The following is a 23042-nucleotide window of genomic DNA, read 5'->3' on the forward strand; positions in this document are numbered from 1 at the left end:
GGAACTACCCTCCCTCTGAGGGTCTGCTGGTCCTGCTCAGTGGAGGCAGCTGAGAGCCCCGGGGCCACTGGGAAGCCAGAGCTGCCTGGGTGTTGGTGGGCCCTGGACAGAGCCAGCCATGGGAACGCTGTGGGCTCCTGCTGAGTGCTGGTGCCAGTGGGAGAGAGGTCACTCAGCCCATGCAGGGATCATCACAGCCCTGAGCAGTGCCACAGGGGGAGGATGGGCTAGGATAGGGAGCCAAGGTGGTCAGGGAGGTCAGGAGGCCTGAGCCCTAGGGCCTGATAGGAGCAGCATCCCCAGGTCAACTTTGAAAAGGGAGAGGCCCCAAAGTGAGACGCTCTGTCGTGTGCAGACTCCTTCAGCCACCTCAGGGGACTGGGACTGGGGTCTGTTCCAGGCGTCCTTCCTTATGGCCTCTGAGGAGGTCACCCTGGGAGACGCCGCAGGATTATAGCCTAGACCTTTGCCATCTCCCCAGTCCTCTTGTGGAGGCTTCTTAGAGAGTGAAAAACGTTCCACAAAGAGTTTAAATGAAGGGTGGAGTGGACCAGGTAGGGACAGGGATGAAGCAGGCATTTCCTGACAACAGACCCTCCACCCTTTCACATAGGGAGGGTCTCAAGGTTGCTGTAAAATAGGGCCAGGCCACTCCTTAGGGTGGCCTTCCTGTGCAAGCAGAGGTCACCCACGCTGCCCTGGTCCCCTAAGATGGCTTTGGTGGCAGCAGCTGAGCTGGCTGGTGTTGGGGGAATCAGGCCTGAAAGCCAGGGTCCCGGCAGGGAGGCCGCCCCCTCCCAGCACGTGGGCCAGCAGCGATGCGAAGGGAACCTTAGCTGTAGAAACACTGAGTGCATCATCCCAGAGTGATGGGCTCTGCATACCTTCCTCTTTCTCTCTTCTTGGTTATTTAATCATCTCTCTTTTTTTTTTTTACTATTGAGGATGGGACTCAAGGTCTTTTTTTTTTTTAAGATAGAGAATTTTAATATTTATTTTTTAGTTCTCGGCAGACACGACATCTTTGTTTGTTTGTGGTGCTGAGGTTGGAACCCAGGCCAGGCAGCGCTACAGCTTGAGCCACATCCCCAGCCCCTCAAGATCTTGTGCATGTGAACCAAGTGCTCTACCACTAAGCTGAACCACACGCTCTTTATTTTTTATTTTGAAACAGGGTCTCACTAAATTGCCTAGGCTGGCCTTGAACTTGTGATTCTCTTGCCTCAGCCTCCCCAAGAGGCCAGGAGTACAGGTGTGTGCCACTGCGTCCAGTTCATCTCTATTATTTTTTTTTTCATTTATTTTTTAGGTAGATGGATATAACACAATGCCTTTATTTTTATGTGGTGCTGAGGATGGAACCCGGTCCCGCCCTTGCTGTGCTAGGCAAGCACTCTACCGCTGAGCCACAATCCCAGTCCTTATTATTATTTTTTTCAGCACCAGGGTCTGAATCTATGGCCTTATACATGCTGAGCAAGTGCTGTACTGCAGAGCTATATCCCAGCACTTTAAAAAAAATTTTTTGAGACCCTTTCCTGTAAAATTGCCCAGGATAGATTTAAACCTTCAATCCTCCTGCCTCAGTCTATCTACTGAGTAGCTGATTGCCATTGTGTACCACCATGCCTGAGTCCTCTCATTTCTGTTTTACTTTTTTTTGGCGGGGGGTGGGGTGGGGTGGGTGGGAGATGGGGCTTGAACCCAGAGGTGCTTAAACACTGAGTCATTTTTTATTCTGTATTTTCAGACAGAGTCTCACTAAGTTGTTTAAAGCTTTTCTAAGTTGGTGAGACTGGCCCTAAATTTGTTATCCTCCTGCCTCAGCCTCCTGAGTCACTGGGACTACATGTGAATGCCACTGCACCTGGCTTGCTCATTATTTATTTATTTATATATTTCAGAGACACAGACAGGTTTATTGAAGAAGGAGGTGCACATTCAAGGGAGAAGGCAGGTTATCTCCAGGGGCAGAGATAGTCTCTATTCTTTAAACAGCTTTATTGAGAGATGATTCACTCACTCACTGTAAAATTTAGTGGTTTCTAATGCATTCACAGACCTGTGCAAGCAACACCACAGTCGATGTTAGAACATGTCATCATCTCAGAGAGATATGCCAGGGGCTGGGTGCGGCTCAGTGGTAGAGCACATGAGTAGCAGCATGGGGCCCTGGGTTGCATGCCATGAGCAGTTGCTCCCACTCCCCTGCCCCTCTGCCCCTGGCAACACCACTCTACTTCCCATCTCCACACAGTTGCCTATTGTAGACATTTCATGTAAGTGGAATCACGTACTGTGTGTTCTCCTGAGACTGGCTTCTTTCATTTAACATAATGCTTTCAAACTTCATCTGTGTTGAAGTGGGTGTTCAACTTCTTCCTAAAGATGAATTGTATTCCAATGCACCACATTTGGTTTACTCATCCGATGATGGGCATTTCGTTTTTTCTACTTCATAGCTATTATGAATAATTTCTATGGACATTTGCATGTGAGTTTTCTTGTGGACATAGGTTTTATTTCTTTTTTTCCTTTTGCAGTACTGGAGGTGGAACCTGGAGAACCTGGCACATGAGAGGCAAGCACTCCACCACCAAGCTGCACCCCAGCCCAGCTGTTCTTAGTTCTTTGGGTATATATATAGGATTGGGATTTCTAGGTCAACTGGTGGCTTTCTCTGTAACTTTTTGAGGAATCACCAGAAGGCTTTTGCCAAGCAGCTGCTCTGTTTTGCATTCCCACCAGCAGTGGGTTCCACTTTCTCCAACACTGGTTATTGTTTTTCTGGTAATGGCCACCCTCATGGGCAGGAAGTGGTCTCTCATTGTAGGTTTTTTGTTTTTCTCTTTCTGTTGTCTTGCATATGCCAGGATGGTACTCCACCATTGAGCTGTACCTCCTGCCCTTCATTGGAGTTTTGATTTACATTTCCCTGGGTTGTGAGAGTTCTTCTATATTCAGAAGTCATTTGGGGGATTGAACTGAGGAGCACTTTACCACTGAGCTATTTTTTTTTTCTTTTTTAGCAGTGTCAGGGATTGAACCCAGGGCCTTGTGCATGCAAGGAAAGCACTCTACCAGCTGAGGTATATACCCAGACCACCACTGAGCTGTATTCCTAGCCTTTTTAATTCTGAGGCAGGGTCTTGCTAAATCGCTGAGTTTCTCACTAAATTGCTGAAGTTGGCCTCGAGGTTGTGATCTTTTTCCCACAGCCTCCCAAATTGCTGGGATTACAGGTGTGCATCACCATGTCCAGCAAGAAAAGTTCTAATATTTATGAAGTCCAGTTTATCTATTTTTTAATTTTGCCTTGGGCATTACTATTGTTTATTTTTGGTTGCACTGAGGATAGAACCCTGAACCTGGTGTAACCAGGCAAGTACTCTACCATGAGTTACATCCCCATTAAAAAAAATTTAAATTAAAAAAATTTTTTTTTCAAAACATCGTCTTGCTAAGTTGCCCAGGCTGGACTCAAATTTGCTATTCTTTTGTATTATACTTTACCTCTCACAATTAGGTCTATGATCCATTTTATTTGTCGAGCTACTAACATATTAAGGAAGAAGACAGTGGGGGTCGAACATCTCCTGTGATTGTGGAGATGAGTATAAATGCTATTCTGAGACGTCTCCAACTGTAACATGAGACAGTATCATGGGTGACATAGTTGTAGGCACTGCTAATACCGCCTACCTTCATAATTGAAGAAAATGCTAGATTTCAGTTAAAGTTTAATTTAAAGGAAGCTGTAACCACCCTCCCCAGCTCCTAGATCTCGGGTTGAAAATTTCTGGGGTGGCTAGAGTTCCTGCTGGAGTCTGGGTTCCCAGGGGTCTTCTGGGGCTTGACCCTTCCTAGGCCTGACTTCAAGACTGTTTTTCCTGCCATCCCCAATCCACCTGCATGCCTCCATCCTTGGAGAAGCTTTTCTTTGCCAAGCAGAAGTTTCTATTGAGTCATCCGCCATGCTATCACTACCACTAACAAACAGCAGCAATGTGAATGATCAGCCCTACAGTTTAAAATCAGTCAGGTGTTCTATGCTGCCCTGGTCCCTCATGCTCCAGCATTTCTGGTAGTGGCTCTGGGTTGAGCAAGAGGCTATGTAGCCACATGTGCCCTCACTCCTCCAGTCACCAATCACACAACTTCAGGCACACTGCTTCACTGCTGGGCGCCTCAGTTTCCTTATCCACAAGGCAGGGGCAGTGGTGCTATTGTGTTTAATGATGGGGTTATTGAAAGTGCTCTCAATCTCAAGGCTAAGGGCCAAGGAGGGCAGTCAGGACACTAGCTCTTATCAGGTCATTTCAAGGTGGGGAGGGGTGCTCTTGGCCTGTGTGTTCTTTCCTAGGTTCTGTACCAGGTGATGCTTGACATTTGTGTCATTCAGGTAGTAACAGAAACTCAAATCAATCAAGGATTTCAGGTCTGGTTTGTGAAAGTGGGGAGCGGGGAGTGTTTGAATGAGACTATCAGTCTCGGTCCTTCTCCCCAGCTGGACCCCCTTTTCATAGGATGGCTGGGTAGGTGTGGCTTCCTGGAGCATGGCCTGGTCCAGGGCAAGGCAAGCCAGGTGGCTTGGGTGCAGAAAGGAGGCCTCCTCTCAGTTTTTGCTCCATGGAGTTTGAGATCCCTGAGCAACTGGCTTGCCCCCCAGTCAGGCTCTGCCCCGGAGTTTATAGGCATTTTTGCTCCCTAGGTCTAGATCTCAGAGGAGCTTTCCTGAGAGATCCACAAGTGCTCTAGAAAGGGTCTTGATTGGCTCCAGGAGGTCTGTGAACGAGGGCTGGCAGCTCTGGTCAGAAATAAGGACTCTGGAAACCAACCATCTAGAGGGTGCAGGTGGTTCTCCTCCAGAATGATGCTAGACAGACATGCCATACCACACCCAGGGTCTCAGTCACAGTGCACTTGTTCCAGGGACTCCCCCTCCCAGGGATTGGCCCCTGCTCTGTGCACCTGTAGCAGGTAGTATCCCCTATCATCCATCCATCCAATCACTCCTCACTTAATAAATACTTAATGAACACCTGCTATACTCCAGGCACAGAGTAGGAGCAAAAGCTGAGCAGGAACCCAGCACTCACAGGGTTGAAGGAGGTGGTGAAGTCTGCTAAGGAGGGGGAGTGGTTTATGAGGAAGGAGATCAGGTGGGCCTGTGGTCCAGTGGTTAGGGAAGTGAGGAAGTTCCTGGGAGGAGTGGTCTACTCAGGTGCTACCCAGTGTCTCAGTGGGACTCAGAAGTCACCACTGGACTGAGCAGTCTGGAGGCTGTAAGTGACTTCAGCAAGAGGTTATGGGAGGGGCTATCCTTCCTGGGTGGAGTAAGGAAAGCCTGGGATTGGAGGGAGAGAAGGCAAGTATAGACTAGTCTCTGGAGGATTATGTCTGGGAGGGGAGTTGAGAAGTCACTCCAAGGCTGGAGGGGGCTTGGGAGCAAGGCAGAGTTTCCCCCTTTTGAAACTGTGCCAGTCCAGAGGGAGGATGATGGCCCAGGAAGGCAGCAGGAAGCGGGGTCCCCAGGGGTAGCAGGGCCTGAGGAGGAGGGGGGAGCAGGCAGGGAGATGTGTTAATCTAATGGCTCCAGCTGTTCTGACTAAAGAATGATGAAGTGAGGCCACTGTTAACAGAGGTGTAGGCAGAGGGAGAAAGTGTGAAATCTTAGTTTCAGACACCAAAGAACATGAGGACTGCTGGCTGTAGAGAGTGACCGTGTGAAGTGTGAGGTCACGAATTCTTGATCTGGGGTTGTGTGTTGGACCTCCACCCCAGCAACAGAAATGGGGATTTCTTTCAGGTTGGGGTTCCCTATGGTGGAGGGAGACAGGGGATGGGAAGGTAGACTTCCAGGCTAGGAAATAGGTGGCACTACCTGCACTTAAACATTATTTTGAGAGGGAACCTTGCTATATTGTCCAGGCTATATTGTCCATGGACTCCTAAGCTTGTGTCATCCTCCTGCCTCAGCCTTCCAAGGGCTGGGTGGGACTAGAAGCCTGCACCATCGTGCCCAGCTCATTACTTGCAATTCATAGATGAGGAAGCTGAGAGTTTGTGGGTGAAGTGGTATCCATGTGGCTTTGTGGTCAAACTAGAGCAGGGCCTGGCACTTGTTGGGGGTCTCATTTTTTGGGGGGGGAATAAAATGGCTGCAAGGTCACTGGTGAGGTGCCCACAGTCATAACCCAGCTAGAAAGTGGGCTCAAGCTTGGAGGGCAGGACTCAAGGGTAGGGAGATGACCCCTGTGCTCTGTCATCCCCCCCACCCCCCAAGGAAACCACTCATTGTCACCTTTGAGCCCTTATAGAGTACCTTTCCAGAGCCTAGTGGTAGATCTTGGTGGACAAGAGCCAGCAGGGCAGAGTGCTCTTAACCTCACTCCTCACACAGGCCTCACCTCTGGCTGAGTCACAGGCCTCAGACTGTCCCTGGTTCTACACTTTGCTTTGCTGTGGGCACCCTCCCTACTCAGGTTCTTGCCCGGTCTCTTCAAGGACAGGGGTGTCCTTTTCAGGAGAATCTAAGAACTACACCATGAACTTGGTGGGCCAGTGGTTTCTCTATAGGGGAGACTCCCGGGTCCTGATTCTTAAAGGCCACTTAGGCAGAACTGAATATGATCACTCCAATGAGATTAATGAGCCACAGAAAATGTGGAAGAGAAACCCCTACCTATTTATTCAGGCATTAGAACTATAAAACTCCCTATTTCTCCCGGTAGCTATTTATATCCTGAACGGGTGAAAACTGTCCCCCAAAGAAGCTCAGGTTTGAAGTAACTTTAAAGAAAAACAGCCACTCCCTGTTAAGGTGGGGGAGGAAAGGTCCCCCTATAACCCTCCTCTGGTCCAATTAGGAACAGCACTTCTGGGTGGCTGGTGCGGGTGGGCCAGTCCCCAGGTCAGCTGTCACTCCGCCGTCAGGTCGCCCAGGCTGGGTCTTGGCCAACCCCCACCCGTCGGGGCTCGCGTCCTGCCCCGCGGGGAAGCGGGCCTGGGTGGGGCGAGGGGCAGGGCGGCCAGCGGACCCCGAGAAGCGGCCTGGCGCCCACCACGGACTTGGGACAAGAGGCTCCTTCATTTCTTTCCGGGCTGCCCCTCCTGCCCGGGACCCCCAGTCCCGCCACTCGGCTTCCTGGCCCTTGAGGACTGCGCGGTGGCCCCGCCCCCATCTCCTTCCTCGCGCCGCCCCGGGAGCCCACCGACCCCCGCCCAATTAGCGGAGAGCGCCCTCGGCCCGAGCCCACTGCGTCTGGCTGCCTCGGGGACGCTGTCCCCTGGGACGCCCCGGCTCCCGGCCTCGCACACCCCCAAGCCCCTCGGGGAAAACGGGGGCGCAATTAGTTTCTTCAATTAGTTTCCTCTCTTTGTATAGAACCCATTCAAACTGTGCTGTACTCCTCCGCGCGAGGGGGAAAGTAGTCCCGACCTTGCCCGCAATTAGTTCTCGCGTCGGGCACATTGTATTGCGGGAAGCCTGCGGTGCGCTTGGCGGGGCCCCTCGGGGGCGGGGGACTGGGCCGCGGGGGCGCTCCCGGGCCTGGGCGGGCGGGAGGGGGCGGGGAGGTGGCGAACTCCTGGCGATTGCCTCGAGAGATGGATCATGGGGCGTAAAGCTATGGCAAACCTCAAACCACGTACAGTGGGCGATACGCGTCAACCCAACCTGGCCAACGGAAGCGCGGAGCCTCCCCTTGCCCGCGCTCCCGCCCCGGCCCCCTGACGGACGCGCGCGTGAGCCAACCGGGCTACTGCTCGCCGTCCAAATCCCACGAGGACCAATCGGGGCGTGGGAGGGCGGGACTCCCCACGTCGTGTTAGGCTGCGCGCGGCCCTCCCCTCGGCGCGCAGGCCCCGCCCCTCCCCCCGCCCGCGGCTCCCGGAGTAGTTAGAGCCAGCGAAGTGCGGGCGGCGATGAGAGCCAAAGTTGCGCTCGGTTCGGCGCTGGGGGCTTAAGGCGGCTCGGCGCTCCGCCCGTCTGGGCCTCCCCCGGCCCCAGCGCGCGCCGCTGGGCTCCCGCGCGCCCGCCAGCCGGCCCGGCCCTGCGCCCACCCGCGCCCCCTGCCCGGCCGGCGCCCGCTCCCCGCGAGCCGGAGTCCCTGCCGCTGTCGCCCGGCCCCGGGCCCCGCTGATGCCGGCCATGGTGGAGAAGGGCCCCGAGGTCTCAGGGAAGCGTAGGGGCAGGAACACCGCGGCCGCCTCCGCCTCGGCCGCCGCCTCGGCCGCCTCCGCCTCGGCCGCAGCAGCCGCCGCCGCCTCGGCCGCCGCCGCCTCCGCCTCGGCCGCCGCCGCCTCGGCCGCCGCCGCCCCCAATAATGGCCAGAATAAAAGTTTGGCGGCGGCGGCGCCCAATGGCAACAGCGGTAGTAACTCCTGGGAGGAAGGCAGCTCGGGCTCGTCCAGCGACGAGGAGCACGGTAGGTGGCAGCCGCCCCCGCGCCCGGCCCCGCACGGCCCGCGCCCGCGCCCGCGTTGACCGCCGTGTCTGTTCCCGCAGGTGGCGGCGGCATGCGGGTCGGACCCCAGTACCAGGCGGCCGTGCCCGACTTCGACCCCGGTGAGTAGCGCGCGGCCGGCCGCGAGAGGCGGGATCCCGGCGACAACTTTCTTTTTGTGCGTGTTGGCCCTGCGGTCCGCGGGGGCACGCGGGGCGCGACGGGGGCCGCGCGCACGCACGGCGCGGACTGAGGGCCGGCGGGAGGCCCGGCCCGGCCCGCGTCCCCGTCCCCCCCCCCCCCCGCCCCTGGCCCTGGCCGAGGTCGCACCTGGCAGCAGGAGCGGGATGCCCGCGCCCAGGTGAGCTGCGACCCGCCGGGCCGGGTGGCGTGCGGGAGAGTTGGCGTGCTGAGCGCCGGGACTGAGCGGCCCACGAGACCCCTCCTGGGAAGCCTCGCCCGGCTGTGCCTTGCGGGCCTCTGTCCTCGCCTGCTTTGGACCCCTCTCCCATCCTTAGAAGGAGTGGAACCCCCAAAACCAGCTCATAAAACTAGTGTGCTTTCCAGAGGGTGTTTGCCTGGACAAGAGAGGCTCGCGTGTGGCAGTTTGGTTTTTGAGACCTATTTGTAAATGCATATGCATTTCCTTTTTTTTTTTTTTTTTGGTGGGTTAGTAGGGGGGAGAGGAAGAGGTTGCGAAAGAATAGAACCATCAGGAGCTTTAGCTAACCAATGGTTTCCACCTACCAGAAATCCCTGCACCCCAGAATGGAGCATTTACTTCCCTTGCTGCTCTGGGTGGAAGCAAATTTAAAGTGGTACCAAAAAAAAAAAAAAAAAAAAGTCAAATCAGACAAAGGAATTCTTCAGATTTTAATATATGAGATTCTCCCCCGTCTCTGTATGAGACTGTCTTTAAAGGTTGTTGGTATAGAAAATGTTTGAAAGGACGTGGGTTTTGTTTCAGAAGTAAAATTCAAAAGACTCTTGTAAAGCTGGAGTGAGCAGTCCTCTTCCTGGTTGGAGGGCTTTAGAACTGGAGGTTCTCTAAGTAGGTTAGACCACTAGTTTGTTTGAAGAAATAAATGCTTTTCCTTGGAAACAGGACTGCGGAAAATTGCAAGGATCTAGTCCTCAAAAAAGGCGATTGCTCTTAAGCTGTGATTAAGGTACTAAACACTGGGTGTGCTTAGAAGTGAAAATGCAGAAGGATCCCCTGCTGAGCTGGGGCACTCTGGAAATAAATGGCTTTTCCCAAATTTGCGTTCTATGGTCTGATTACTTACTCTTTTATATTTAATGTAGCCTGATTTCCAGATTTGTATTCCTTTTAAGCCCCTCTGGTAGTTTCCCCTCCCCCCAGATCTTCCTTTTTTGGTAGACACTTCTCATTTGTGAGTGACAGGATAGAACCAGGCGGCCAGGCTTTTTCTCTTCTGTGCAAAGCTCCTCCATTCTAGGGTTGGCCACCAGGGGAAGCATTCCGTTTTTTGCTTACAGTTGACCCCATCTTCATTTTGTAGGTCAAGTCTTATCTGTGGTAATATTCAGAACGGAAAAGCTTGTCGCTAAATTTTCTCCAGGTGTTATTTTTTAAAAATATTTTAATTTATTTTTTAGTTATAGGTGGACACAATAGCTTTATTTTATTTTATGTGATGCTGAGGAATGATCCCAGTGCCTCAGGCATGCTAGGCAAGCGCTGTACCTCTGAGCCACAACCCTAGCCCTCTCCAGGTGTTATTTTTTTTAAAAAAATATTTATTTATTTATTTTTTTGGTTTTGGGTGGACACAACATCTTTATTTGTATGTGGTGCTGAGGATCGAACCCAAGGCCATGCGCATGCCAGGCAAGCGTTCTACTGCTTGAGCCACATCCCCAGCCCTCCAGGTGTTATTTTTAAGAGTCAAGTTGAGGGCTGGGGATGTGGCTCAAGCGGTAGCGCACTCGCCTGGCATGCGTGCGGCCCGGGTTCGATCCTCAGCACCACATACCAACAAAGATGTTGTGTCTGCCGAGAACTAAAATAAATAAATTTAAAAAAAAAAAAAAAAAAAAAAAAAAAAAAAAAAAAAAAAAGAGTCAAGTTGAGCAAATCTTTAATTAAGTTGGTCAGTTTCAATGCATTAATTTTGGAAGATTTATTTAAGTATGTTGAGTATGATTGAGGAAAAGGGTATCTTTGATAGTCACATTTTTGTTTTTTGGTTTCAGTGTTGGGGATTGAACCCAGAGTGTCAGGCATGCTAGGCAAGAGGCTCCACCACTGAGCTACTTAACATCCTCAGCCAGGACTTAGATTTCTGACATTCTTTCATCTAAATACTAATGTTTAGCTCCTGCATTGTTAATAATGAGTCTAATGGCTTTGGAGCTGTATCTTTGAAACACTATATGTTATAGGATAGTATTTTGAACTGTCTTTTGATTCCTGTCTTTCTTCTCTGGTGGTACTCTGGAATGAAATCCTTGGACTACTTGATGGGGGAAGTATAAGCATAAACTTGCTGGAGCCTTGGATTCTGGAAAGTAAAACATTGTCAGTGTTTTGATGCATCATTGTACTGCCAATTGATTTGAGTCTTTTTTTTTAAAAAAATATTTTATTTACTTTTCCGTTTTTGGCAGAGACAATATCTTTGTTTGTATGTGGTGCTGAGGATCAAACCTGGGTCGCACCCTTGCTAGGGGAGCGCGATACCGCTTGAGCCACATCCCCAGCCCCTTGGTTGAGTCTTGATATTAACATTTGTACATTTTCTGTTTTAATCTGAAAGAAATCCAGCCAGTATGAAATTATTTCAGGCCCTATTTTGTCAGTCTGAGCAATGAGACACATTCCTGAATGTGGCTGAAAATTGTGAGGCTTTCCTATTTTCTAGTGATTTTTCATGTGGTTTTTATTTAATTTGAAATCTAAGGGGGAAACCAACTGACTTTTTTTTTTTTTTTTTTTTTTTTTTTTGGTACCATGGATTGAACTCAGGGGCACTCAACCACTGAGCCACATCTCCAGCCCTGTTTTGTATTTTTATTTAGAGACAGGGTCTCACTGAGTTGCTTAGTGCCTTACCATTGCTGAGGCTGGCTTTGAACTCTCAGCCTCCTGAGCCGCTGAGATTGAGATTTTTATTTTGGAATATAAATTGTACAACATTTTTGTTTTATGGCATATTTTTCTTATAGGTCTTTAGAATTGAGCTATACTCCTTTTTAATTTTAATTTTTTTTGTGTGTGTTTGTGTGTGGCACTAGAGATGGAATCCAGGGGGGCTCTGCCACAGAGCTACATCCCCAGCCCATTTTATTTTGAGAAGGGGTCTTGCTAAGTTGCCAGGCTGGCCTGAACTTTTTTTTTTTTTTTTTTTTTAATGTGGTGCTGGGCAGTGAACCCAGTGCCTCATGCATGCTAGGCAAGGACTCTACCACTGAGCTACAACCCCAGCCTCTGGCCTGAACTTTTAATCCTCTTGCCTTAAGTCTCCCAAGTCATTGGGATTACTGGCATGTGATGTTCTTCACAGGAGTAAAAGAAGTTAGAATAACATGGGAATGAGGGTGTAGTTGTGACTACTTTTTCTTTCTACCTGCTGGAATGGGCTTGTTTTTTTGAGTGCTGGGAATTGAACCCAGGTCTTTGGACATTATAAGCACACACTTTGCCATTCAACTAAACTACAATCACTTCCCAAGGGGTTGGTGTTTTCCTTTCTTGTGGTGCTGGGGATTGAACCCAGTGATGCTCTACCACTAAGCTGTATTCTCAGCCTTTTAAAATTTTTATTTTGAGACAGAGTTGCACTAAGTTGCTCAAGTTGGCTTAGAGCTTTTCATACTTCTGCTGAAATTATGTGCACGTGCTATGAAACCTGGCTTTTTTTTTTTTTTTGCCTGAGTTTTGGGTGCACCTTTGTGTTTTAAAAAATTATTATTAGAAGTAGTATCATTATACAAGAATTTGAACAGACAGACATGAAACTCATCAAACTCATCAAAGGAGCCCCCCTGCCCCAGCTGCACTAAGCTACATCCCAATCCCAAACTTTTTTTTTTTTTTTTTTTGAGACAAGGTTTTTAAGTTACTGGGCCGACCTCAAACTTGTGATCCTCTTGCCTCAGGCTCCAGTGTAGCTGGAATTACAGGCATGTGCTACTGTAAAATAAAATTAAAACATGGCTTTTTTTCTTTTAAAGTATATACAGTGAAGGTGTGTGGGTGGAAAAAGTTGACTTTATTTATTTATTTTTTTGGTCAGGTTTTATTTATTTGCAGATCACAGCTTGACCCTGTTCTGTGACTGGTTGGAGCTAAGATTGCCTGATAGTCTCTATGAAGTCCAAGGAAGAGTTAATTCTGTTATGCCTTGCAGATAGCAAATGAAGTGAATATAGTATGGTAGTGCTAAAACGCTGATTCAGTTCATATAGTCCAAGACAGAGATTGAGATCCGTAGAGAAAAAGTTTTTATCATTTAACATTAAAAACAAGCCAGAGTGCAGCCCCTCCACCTTTAATATGGGCTTTGTGTCCATATGTGGTACCTAGACTTTCCACACTCTGTCATGGAGGATGTCCAGTAGTAGTTGATTTCTGTAGAGTCCAGCTGGCACAGAACAGTGAGTGGGGAACTTAGGGATCCCACCTCCAGTTCTTTCCTGAACTCGTGAAGCGTCACTTATCTTGAAATGAGTAGTGTTTTTCTATACAAAACTATGAATGCTCCTGTGTCTTCCTGGAAGCATGCAGCTTTAGTGTATCTTTTTGGTCATTTCTTTGTGGCTGTTCCTCTTTGTTGACTTCTAGCCAAAGGAGCAGGGTGGTAGGAGGTTAGGGTTGGCTCCAGTTCTTTGTTTTCTGAAGCTTGTGTTATGTCAACTTTATCCTGAGTTCGTTTTCAGTATCACAGTTCACTTGTGCTAAAATTATAATTTACAGAAGAGGAATCCCCCAACCCCTCATCAAACCCAGGGTTTGCGCATGCTAGGGATGTGCTTTGTCATTGAGTTACACTCCCAGTCCAGAAGATGAGATTGTTAATGGTAATAATTTTTGAGAAAATGGTCCTTCAGAAAAGCAACCTGTAGTTTGAACATTCAGTCCAATATATGTAATCAGATTTGAAAATTTGTGGTGTCACTGGAGCTTAACTGTCACTTTGAAGTTGACTTGTAGTAAGATGTGTTATATTTTTCATGTAGACAGAAGATTTTACTGAATAGGATACTTGGCCTGCCTTTCATTTGCTTTCACTGGTGATCTTGTGCTTTTTTTTTTTTAAATTTTTAAATTAAAAAAAATTTTTTTAGTTATAGTTGAGCACAATACCTTTATTTTATTTGTTTATTTTTTTTTATTATTTTTTAAAATATTTATTTATTTAGTTAGGTTTTTTTTTTTTTTTGGCATACACAACATCTTTATTTGTACGTGGTGCTGAGGATCGAACCCAGGGCCACATGCATACCAGGTGAGCGCGCTACCGCTTGAGCCACATCCCCAGCCCTATTTGTTTATTTTTTATGTGGTACTGAGGATCGAACCCAGCGCCTCACATGTGCTAGGCGAACACTCTACCGCTAAGCCACAATCCCAGCCCCAAATTTTTAATTTTTTAAATTTTATGTGGTACTGAGGATTGAACCCAGGGCCCCGCATGTGCTAGGCGAGCGCTTTACTGCTGAGCCACAACCCCAGCCCCCTCTGCTGTTTTTCAGACACATTATTTTCTATGGTTTCGTTCATTGTGAAAATTTTATTTTATTTACTTATTTTATTTGGTACCAAGGATTTAAACTCAGGGGTGCTTAACCTTGTGGACAGAAGATTTTACTGAATAGGATACTTGGCCTGCCTTTCATTTGCTTTCACTGGTGATCCTGTGCTGCTTTTCAAACACATTATTTTCTGTGCTTTCGTTCACTGTGAAAATATTATTTTATTTTTTTATTTGGTACCAGGGATTAAACTCAGGGGTGCTTAACCACTGACTCACATCTCCAGCCTGTTTTATTTTTTAATTTTGAGACAGGGTCTCCCTAATATGCTAGGGGCCTTGCTAAGTTGTTGAGTTTGGCCTCAAACTTTCAGTCCCCCTACATTGCTGGGATACAGGCATGCACCACTGTGCCTGTTTATGAAAATAAAACCTAAAGTTATAAATATAATTTTAAATTTATAAATATAACTATAAATATAAACTCTAAAATTCATGGGTTGTGGTAAATGCATTGTGATTTAAACATACTTTCAGGTAGTGTTTGCCCAAATGAGAGGCAAGTAGCCATGAATCCTCTGAATGATTCACTTGGCTTAGTGGGTGTGGTAGGGTAGTACCCTGAACTGCAACTAAGAAGATATAGCTGTCTAATTTGTCTCTGTGGTCCTCAGTTTCCTCAATCATGTATCAAGGATTTTTTTATCATGAGTGATCTATGGTAATGTCAGTTACAGAAAAGCATCTTTTTTTTTTTTGGTACTGGAGATTGAACCCAGAGATGGTTAACCACTGAGCCACATCCCCAGCCCTTTTAATTTTTTTATTATGTGACAGGTTCTTGTTAAGTTGCTGAGGCAGCCTCAAACTTTCAATCCTTCTGTCTTGGCCTCCTGAGTCGCTGGGATTACAGGTGTGTGCCACTGTGCCAGGCTAGAATAACCTCTTATAAATATTGTATTTTGGGCTGGGTATGTGGCTCAAGCGGTAGCGCGCTCGCCTGGCATGCGTGCGGCCTGGGTTCGATCCTCAGCACCACATACCAACAAAGATGTTGTGTCTGCCGAAAACTAGAAAATAAATAAATATTAAAATTCTCTCTCTCTCCCTCCCTCTCTTTAAAAAAAAAAAAGTGTTTCTTTTAGAAGCAATATAGAGCAGACTGATGGAGCTTGGACTTTGAGAGTTAAATCTAGGTTCAGATCTAGGCTGTGCCATTACCACCCTCTGTTGGCTCTAGGCTAGCAACTTCATTTTTGCTTTCATCTATAAATACGGAGAGTAGAACTTTGTTCTCAAGAAAAGGAAATTACTTATCTAGTATATTGTAAAATGCTTAGCATCATGCCGCACATGCAGTGAGTGCTAAACAAACATTTTTTGCTGTCCTTATTCTGATTCTTATTTATGTAACGTAGGTTGCTAAGTAGTGGTCCCTGCATTTTTGGCCTCACTGCTTCCATAGGACTGGATTGTAAGGAAACCATTGGTTGCTTTAAAGTTACATGTACCTGCAACAATTTAAATAAATGTGCTTTCCTGGAAGAGAGAGTACTCCAACACTTTGGTATAGTAGAAGAAAATGTTGAGGTCCAGAGAGAATAGGTGAACTTGTTCAGGTCAAGTTTTTAAGAAACCTTGGTTCTACCCCAGGGCTGGAGGAAGTACCAGTGACTCGGTTCTTCTGAGTTAACAGGTTTTTGCTCTAAACTTCCAAATTCTTGTCTTTGAGAGTTAATGCTTTTGAGGTGGTATTCTCTTACTATAGTACTCCCTTCATAGTTGGTGACAGTGACTCCAAGTTCAGCTGGTTGAGGCTGACCCTGGCATTTGTTTTCAGAGCAATGTTAAAGGTCATTTGTACTGAAGAAATTTAGGATTACTCTTGGGAAGATGTTTTCTTTGAACTTTCTGTGAGAGGGCAAGTTGGCTACTGTTAGTAGAAGACTGGATAAAAAGAAGTTGAGGAATAGATGCTGCCCCAGTGAACTCCTGCAGCAAAAAGGCAGTTTTAAGAAATGTTTGTGACTCCAGAAGTGGTATGGAGGGGGGTCTAGTTTCTTCTGTTTCATGTTCTGGAGATTTAATATATATTTAATGTCTGCTTGAAATTTGTGGTTTCTGTTGTTGACTTCTAAAAATGGAGTCTAGCGCAGTGGTAGAGCACTTGGCTAGCACGTGTGAGGGCATTGGGTTCAATTCTTAGCACCCACACAAAAATAAATAAAGGTATTTTGTCCATGTACAACTAAAAATATTTTTAAAAATTTAAAAATGGAGTGTAGAGTTGATTTAAGGGGGCAAAAAAGTGTTTTGTGAAAATATTTCAGAGAAAAAATATTTTAGCTGGGCACAGTGGTGCATGCTTGTAATCCAGTGACTCAGGATGCTGAGACAGGGGGATCATAAGTTCCAGGCCAGCCTCAGCAACTTAGTGAGTTCCTGTTTCAAAATAAAAAAATAAAAAGGGCTGGGGATGTAGTGCAGTGGTAGACCACCACTGAGTTTAATCCTCAGTACAAAAAAAAAATACATCAAGGTAGACTATTTGGGGCCATCTGAGGTGAAACTTCACAATTATTGTTTTAGAACCTTGTCATTAGGTGCAAAAATAATATGCACTGAGGGTAATAATGTTCATAATTTCAGAAATAAATAAAGAATTAAACTTTTAAGAATTCCCCTGTACGGAGTATGTAATCTAGGGTTTTACTCATGCTAAGCAAGCACTTCACCACTAAGCTACAGACCCAGCCCAAGGGTTAAGCTTTTAAATTTGAAAATGGTAAGATAATTATTGTGCATAATTTGAATATGCCTTTTCGCAAATCACCATAAAGTAGGATAGAATTATACAGACATTTTTTTTTTTAAAGAGAGAGTGAGAGAGGGGGGGAGGGGGAGAGAGACAGAGAGAGAGAGAGAGAGAATTTTTAATATTTATTTATTTTTTTTAGTTCTCGGCGGACACAACATCTTTGTTGGTATGTGGTGCTGAGGATTGAACCCGGGCCGCACGCATGCCAGGAGAGCGCGCTACCACTTGAGCCACATCCCCAGCCCCAGACATGGTTTTTAAGAAAAACACTTCAAATAGAATAGTTTCCTTCACTGTGGTCAACACTCTCATCATTATGCTGTAATTGTACCCCCTCTTTTCATTAATTTGACGTTGATTTATATTATTTCTACGATCCTTTGCATCTTCAGGAAAGCGGATGCCAAGATGAAATTAGATGGAATGATTCATTGGGGTAAGTGCTTGTGAAGGATAAAGAGGAAAGGAAGGAGCTTTCGGTGTTCAGAGCTAGTAGAGGATGCAGTGGGATACCATGAAGAGGGAAGGGTGGCTATAACTGGGCAGAGGAGCCTCAGGTGACAGTGCGCTTGCAACCCCAGCGGAGAGGTTAGAGCTGTGGGACATCTGCTATGTCCTTTTGTTGGCTGGCAGCACCTGGGAGAGTCTCCCCTTGGTATGGATGCCTCAGCAGACCCAAAGGTGCTGGGCATCTGGGGCTGTCGTAAAACTTGCTTTGGAAGCGGAGGGCACACTGAAGCTGTGAGAACTCTCATGTGTTTTTGTACTTCAGTATATGCATATGTGATAAAGAAAATACTTTCTTTTTAAATATCTTTTATTATTTAGTTGTAGATGGACAATACCTTTATTTATCTTTATGTGGTGCTAAGGCTAGAACCTAGTGCCTCACACATGTTAGGCAAGTGCTCTACCACTGAGCCACAGTCCCAGCCCCAAATATTTTCTTATTTTTATTAGTTTTTATGTAAATGGTTCCTTGTTCAGAGTCATTTGCTTTATTTTTATTTTTTTTAAAGAGAGAGAATTTTTTTAATATTTTTTTTTTAGTTTTTTTTTTTTTTAAGTATTGTGTCCATCTACTATTTATTTATTTATTTACTTGTGGTGCTGAGGATTGAACCCATGGCTTTGTGCATGCGAGGCAAGCACTCTACCAACTGAGCTATATCCCCAGCCCTATTTTTTTTAGTTTTCAGCGGACACAACATCTTTGTTTGTATGCGGTGCTGAGGATCGAAACCCGGGCCGCACGCTTGCCAGGCGAGCGTGCTGCTGCTTGAGCCACATCCCCAGCCCCATATTAATTTGCTTTGATGCTTTCCAAACAAGTGCACTCTCACTCACAAGGCACAAGTTTGTTTGTTTATTTTTTTGGTATCTGGGATTGAACCCAGGGGCATTTAACTACTGAGCTACATCCCCAGCTACTTTTTAAGTTTCTTTCTTTTTTTTTTTTTTATAAATATTGTTTGGTTATCAATGGACCTTTATTTTATTTATTTATATGTGGTGCTGAGAATTGAACCCAGTGCCTCATACATGCTAGGCAAGCGCTCTACCATTGAGCCATAGCTCCAGCCCTTAACTTTTTAACTTTTTATTTTGAGAGAGAGAATTTTTTTTTTTAATATTTATTTTTTTTTAGTTTTCGGCAGACACAACATCTTTGTTTGTATGTGGTGCTGAGATTTGAACCTGGGCCGCACGCATGCCAGGTGAGCACACTACCGCTTGAGCCACATCCCCAGCCCACTTTTTATTTTGAGAAAGGGTCTTGCTAAGTTGCTTAGGGCTTTGCTGAGTTGCTGAGGCTGGCCTTGAACTTGTAATCCTCCTGTCTCAGCCTCCCAAGTAGCTGGGATTACAGGTGTGCACTACCATGTTTGGCATATATATAGTTTTTCATTCCTCTTTAGTATTGTGAGAAAGATTAAGTTTATTTGATTAGGAAGGAATAAAATTATATCCTGCCCTTGAGACTGTCCTCCAAGACTGGTTTTGGCGCATAGCTATTGTAAATTTGTCACCAGATCCCTTGATTCTAAGATCGATGTCACTGAGAATTGATACCCTTTTTTTTGTGTTGTTTCAAAGCTAATGTTATTCAGTTCATTTTGGTTTGCTAACTGTTAATGATTTGGCCCAAATTACATTGCCAAATGACTAGAAAAGTTCTGGTTTAGTTCCTGGGTAGCATGTAATTGTAATAGCATTTTCGAGATTATAGTTATGACTCTGAATACTCTAAAGGTCAGTTATTTTCTTACAAAAGATTAAAATGTTGTGAGCTACAACTAAATTCAGCAGTGTTATGGATTTAGCCACTGATAGAAGGAAACGAGTGAATGTGTGGATGGGGGGGTGCTGCTTGTTACTGACAGAAAACCCTCATAAGAATGACCTTTCAGTGCCTGGTTAGTGTGGTGCATACTCTGTGCCAAGCTGTTCTGAACACTTTAAGTCCTTTAACCACCACAGCAGCCATATGAGATGAAATTAGTATCTTCACTTTCCTTATGAGGGAACTGAGGCTCTTAGTGACTTAATGTATTGAGCAAATTATTAGATTGGATCAAAACACTATTTACTCAAGTCTGAGATCATCTATCAGTTGGAGAATGCATTATTATTTTATATATCAGGAAGAAAGGAAAAACATCAACATAGTACCATTAATTGTAAGTTACAATTAGACTTCAATCTTGTATATTTCAGGAATAGATAGCCAGAAATCTTCTTTAAGGAAAAATGCTTAAGAGCAAACTGTATTGGATCAATTGATGTGCTGTTTCCTCACAGCCTCAAATGTTATGGAGTTTTATGTTTAGGGTGCCAGAGCCAGTTTCATGTCTATATTCCTCTTCTTGATAGTGAAAACACAGATGAAATGGGAGGTAGCCAGCTAGGTTGGCTGGGGCAGATTGAAGTGAGGTGATTCAAGTGAGGTGCATGTGTGTGTGTTGAAGTAGGTATCTTCAGCACTTAACAGTAGGTGTCTTCTACCTTCAGTGGAAGGTGATTTTGGTGGTGCTGTGGATTGAGCCCAGGGCCTTGCACGTGCTAGGCAAGCGCTCTACCACTGAATCACACTGCAGCCAAGTGGGAGTTTTGTGTGTGTGTGTGTGTGTGTGTGTGTGTGTGTGTGTGTGTGTGTGTGTGTGTGAAGGGGTACCAGGGATTGAACTCAAAGGCACTTGACCACAGAGCCACATCCCCAGCCCTATTTTGTATTTTATTTAGAGACAGGGTCTCACTAAGTTGCTTAGTGCCTCGCAACTAAGTTCAATCCTTAGTAACACCCCCGCCCCCCGCCGGAAAAAAAAAGAACCTTGTCTTGAATAAGGTGTGAAATGATAAAATATCTAAGAGTATTTTAAGAAATTCTTGATTTCAACTGTATAGCAAATGTAGCTGTGGCTAGTGTTGTTTTATAGCTAATTTCCTTCCTTTGCATATTTTTATCTTCCTCCTCCCACCAAAAACCAGACACATTCCTTTCTCTTCCTTCCACACACACAAAAAAAATGTGTAAATTTATTGATGTTATTAGATAATTTTGTACTAATTTTCAGAGACTTGAATATATAGCTGACCCTTGCAATGTGGATTTGAAGTCCTCCTGAATTGTGCCCAGCCAGACTGCGGCAATCTACTTTTATGGATTTATTTTTTTGAGATTCATGACAATTTGAAAAATCTCACACAAACTTTATAGTCTAGAAATATATTTAAAAAATAAAGAGAAAGAAGTATGCCATGAATGTGTATATGTGGATATTGCCTGTTTTACATTTACTACCATAAAATATGATGTATAAACATTACAAAAAGTTGAAATTGATTAAAACTTAGGCACACAAATACAGACTTACATAGTGCCATTCCTGTTCTAATGCAGCAAGTACAAGTGTTAAATTGTGTGTGAGCTGATAATTTTCATATGAGCAATTTGTCTCCAGTAAATTGTCTGTTGCAGTGAAAAAATGATTTCTGGCAATTCTCAAGTATTTTTAACCACATATAATAAATACAATATACAATCTGTATGTTAATCAACTGTGTTATTGATAAAGCTTCCAGTTAGTGGCAGGTTATTAGTAGTTGTATTTTTGGGAATGAAATGTTATATGTGGGCTGGGGATGTAGATCAGCGGTAGAGCACTTCCTTGGCATGCACGAGGCCCTGGGTTTCATTCCTAGTACCATCAAAGAAGAAAAGTTACCCATTTTTTTTTTTTTTTGAGGGGCGGGTATTGGGGATTGAACCCAGGGGTGCTTAACCTCCAAGCCTCATCTCCAGCTTTTTTTTTTTTTTTTTGGAATGGGGTCTTCCTAAATTTCTTAGGTCCTTGCCAAGTTGCTGGCTTTGAACTTGTGATCCTGTTGACTCAGGAGGCTGAGCTGCTGGGATTACAAGTGTGCCCTACTGTGCCCAGCTGCACATGGATTTTTTTTGGGGGGGGGTATCAGGGATTGAATTTAAGGGCACTCACCCACTGAACCACATCTCCAGCCCTATTTTGTATTTTATTGTTATTTTATTTTATTTTTTTAAAGAAAGAGAGAGAGAGAGAGAAGAAATTTTAATATTTTTATTTTAGTTATAGGTGGACACAACATCTTTGTTTGTATGTGGTCCTGAGGATCGAACCCGGGCCGCACACACACCAGGCAAACGTGCTACCACTTGAACCACATCCCCAGCCCTTGTATTTTATTTAGAGACAGAATTTCAGACAGAATTTCACTGAGTTGCTCAGTGCCTCGCTTTTGCTGAGGCTGTCTTTGAACTCGCTATCCTCCTGTCAACCTCCTGAGCTGCTGGGATCATAGGTGTGAGCCACCTTTCCTGTCTGGGATTATGGAATTGTACCACCTTGCCTGGCTATGCTTTTTTTTTTTTTTTTTCCTCCTTCCTTTTTTGTACTGGGAATTGAACCCAGGGGCGCTTAATGACTGAGCCATATTCCCATCCCTTATGTTTTTTATTTTGAGACAGGGTATCCACATGTTGCTGAGGGCCTTGCTAAATTGCTGAGGCTGGCTTTGAATTTGTGATCCTCTTGTCTCTACCTCCCAAATTGCAGGGATTACAGGCATGTGCCATCATGCCTGGCACCTGTCTTTCGCTTCATTTACTTAGCATATTTTTTTTGGGGGGGGGCAGTGATGGGAATTGAATCCAGGGCAGGGCCTCATGTATGCTAGGCAGGTGGTCTACTACTGAGCTACATTCCCAGCCATGCATAAAATTAATTTGTAAATTTTTTTTCTATTTAAAAAAATACTTTATTTTTTTAGTTCTAGTTGGACACAATACCTTCATTTTATTTATTCTATTTTTATGTGGTGCCAAGGATCTGGTGCCAAGGATCGAACCCAGAACCTTGCATCTGCTAGGCAAGTGCTCTATCTTAGCCACAACCCAAGCCCAATTTGTAAAGTTTTTAAATTCTTAATATTTTGTAGTTTACTAAAGATTGAACTCGGGGCCTTGAGCATGCTGGGCAAGCACTCTACAGTGAGCTTCCCAGCCCTTTTTTATTTTGAGACAGGATCTCACTAAGTTTCCTAGGCATGCCTCAAACTTCTAATTCACCTGCCTCAGCCTCTAAGTTGCTATGATTACAGGTGTGTACCACTGAACCAGGGTAAGGGCTCTTGATTTTTCTATATCCTTGCCTCTTTTGTTTTATTTTTTCTAGTACTGGGGATTGAACCCAGAGCTGCTGTACTTCTGAGCTATACCTCTAGCCCTTTTTATTTTATTTTATTTTTTTGAGATAGAATCATGTTAAAATGCTCAAGAGGTTGCCCTTGAATTTGTGATCCCCCCGTTTCACCTCCTGAGTTGCTAGAATTACATGTATGCACCTCTTTCCCAGACTCACCTTTTATTTTTTATTTTTATTTTTAAAATAGTTATTGATAAGGTTTGTTTTATTTTCTAAGCATGCACTCTACCACTGAGCTATAACCCCAGCACTAAGGCACATTTCCAAGGCTCCTTCTCTTCTAAGTTAGTTTTTGAGTAGAGAGATTCATTATAGCCTTTTG

At 45.4% G+C, this 23042-nt stretch overlaps 1 protein-coding gene across 2 annotated transcripts in view; it reads left to right on the plus strand.

Annotated features, from left to right (window-relative positions):
• The first annotated feature begins 7873 nt into the window (after positions 1 to 7873).
• The window catches only part of Rcor1 (REST corepressor 1), a 128397-nt gene continuing 113228 nt past the window's right edge, over positions 7874 to 23042 (plus strand). For both annotated transcript variants that reach the window (XM_078050941.1, XM_078050942.1), the window contains exons 1-2: positions 7874 to 8429; positions 8510 to 8569. In XM_078050941.1, coding sequence (XP_077907067.1) covers positions 8144 to 8429; positions 8510 to 8569 — 346 coding nt within the window. In that variant the 5' untranslated portion in view covers positions 7874 to 8143. The remainder of the gene's footprint in view (positions 8430 to 8509; positions 8570 to 23042) is intronic.

The sequence above is a fragment of the Ictidomys tridecemlineatus genome, chromosome 5 (genome assembly GCF_052094955.1).
Source record: "Ictidomys tridecemlineatus isolate mIctTri1 chromosome 5, mIctTri1.hap1, whole genome shotgun sequence".
NCBI classification, from domain to species: domain Eukaryota; kingdom Metazoa; phylum Chordata; class Mammalia; order Rodentia; family Sciuridae; genus Ictidomys; species Ictidomys tridecemlineatus.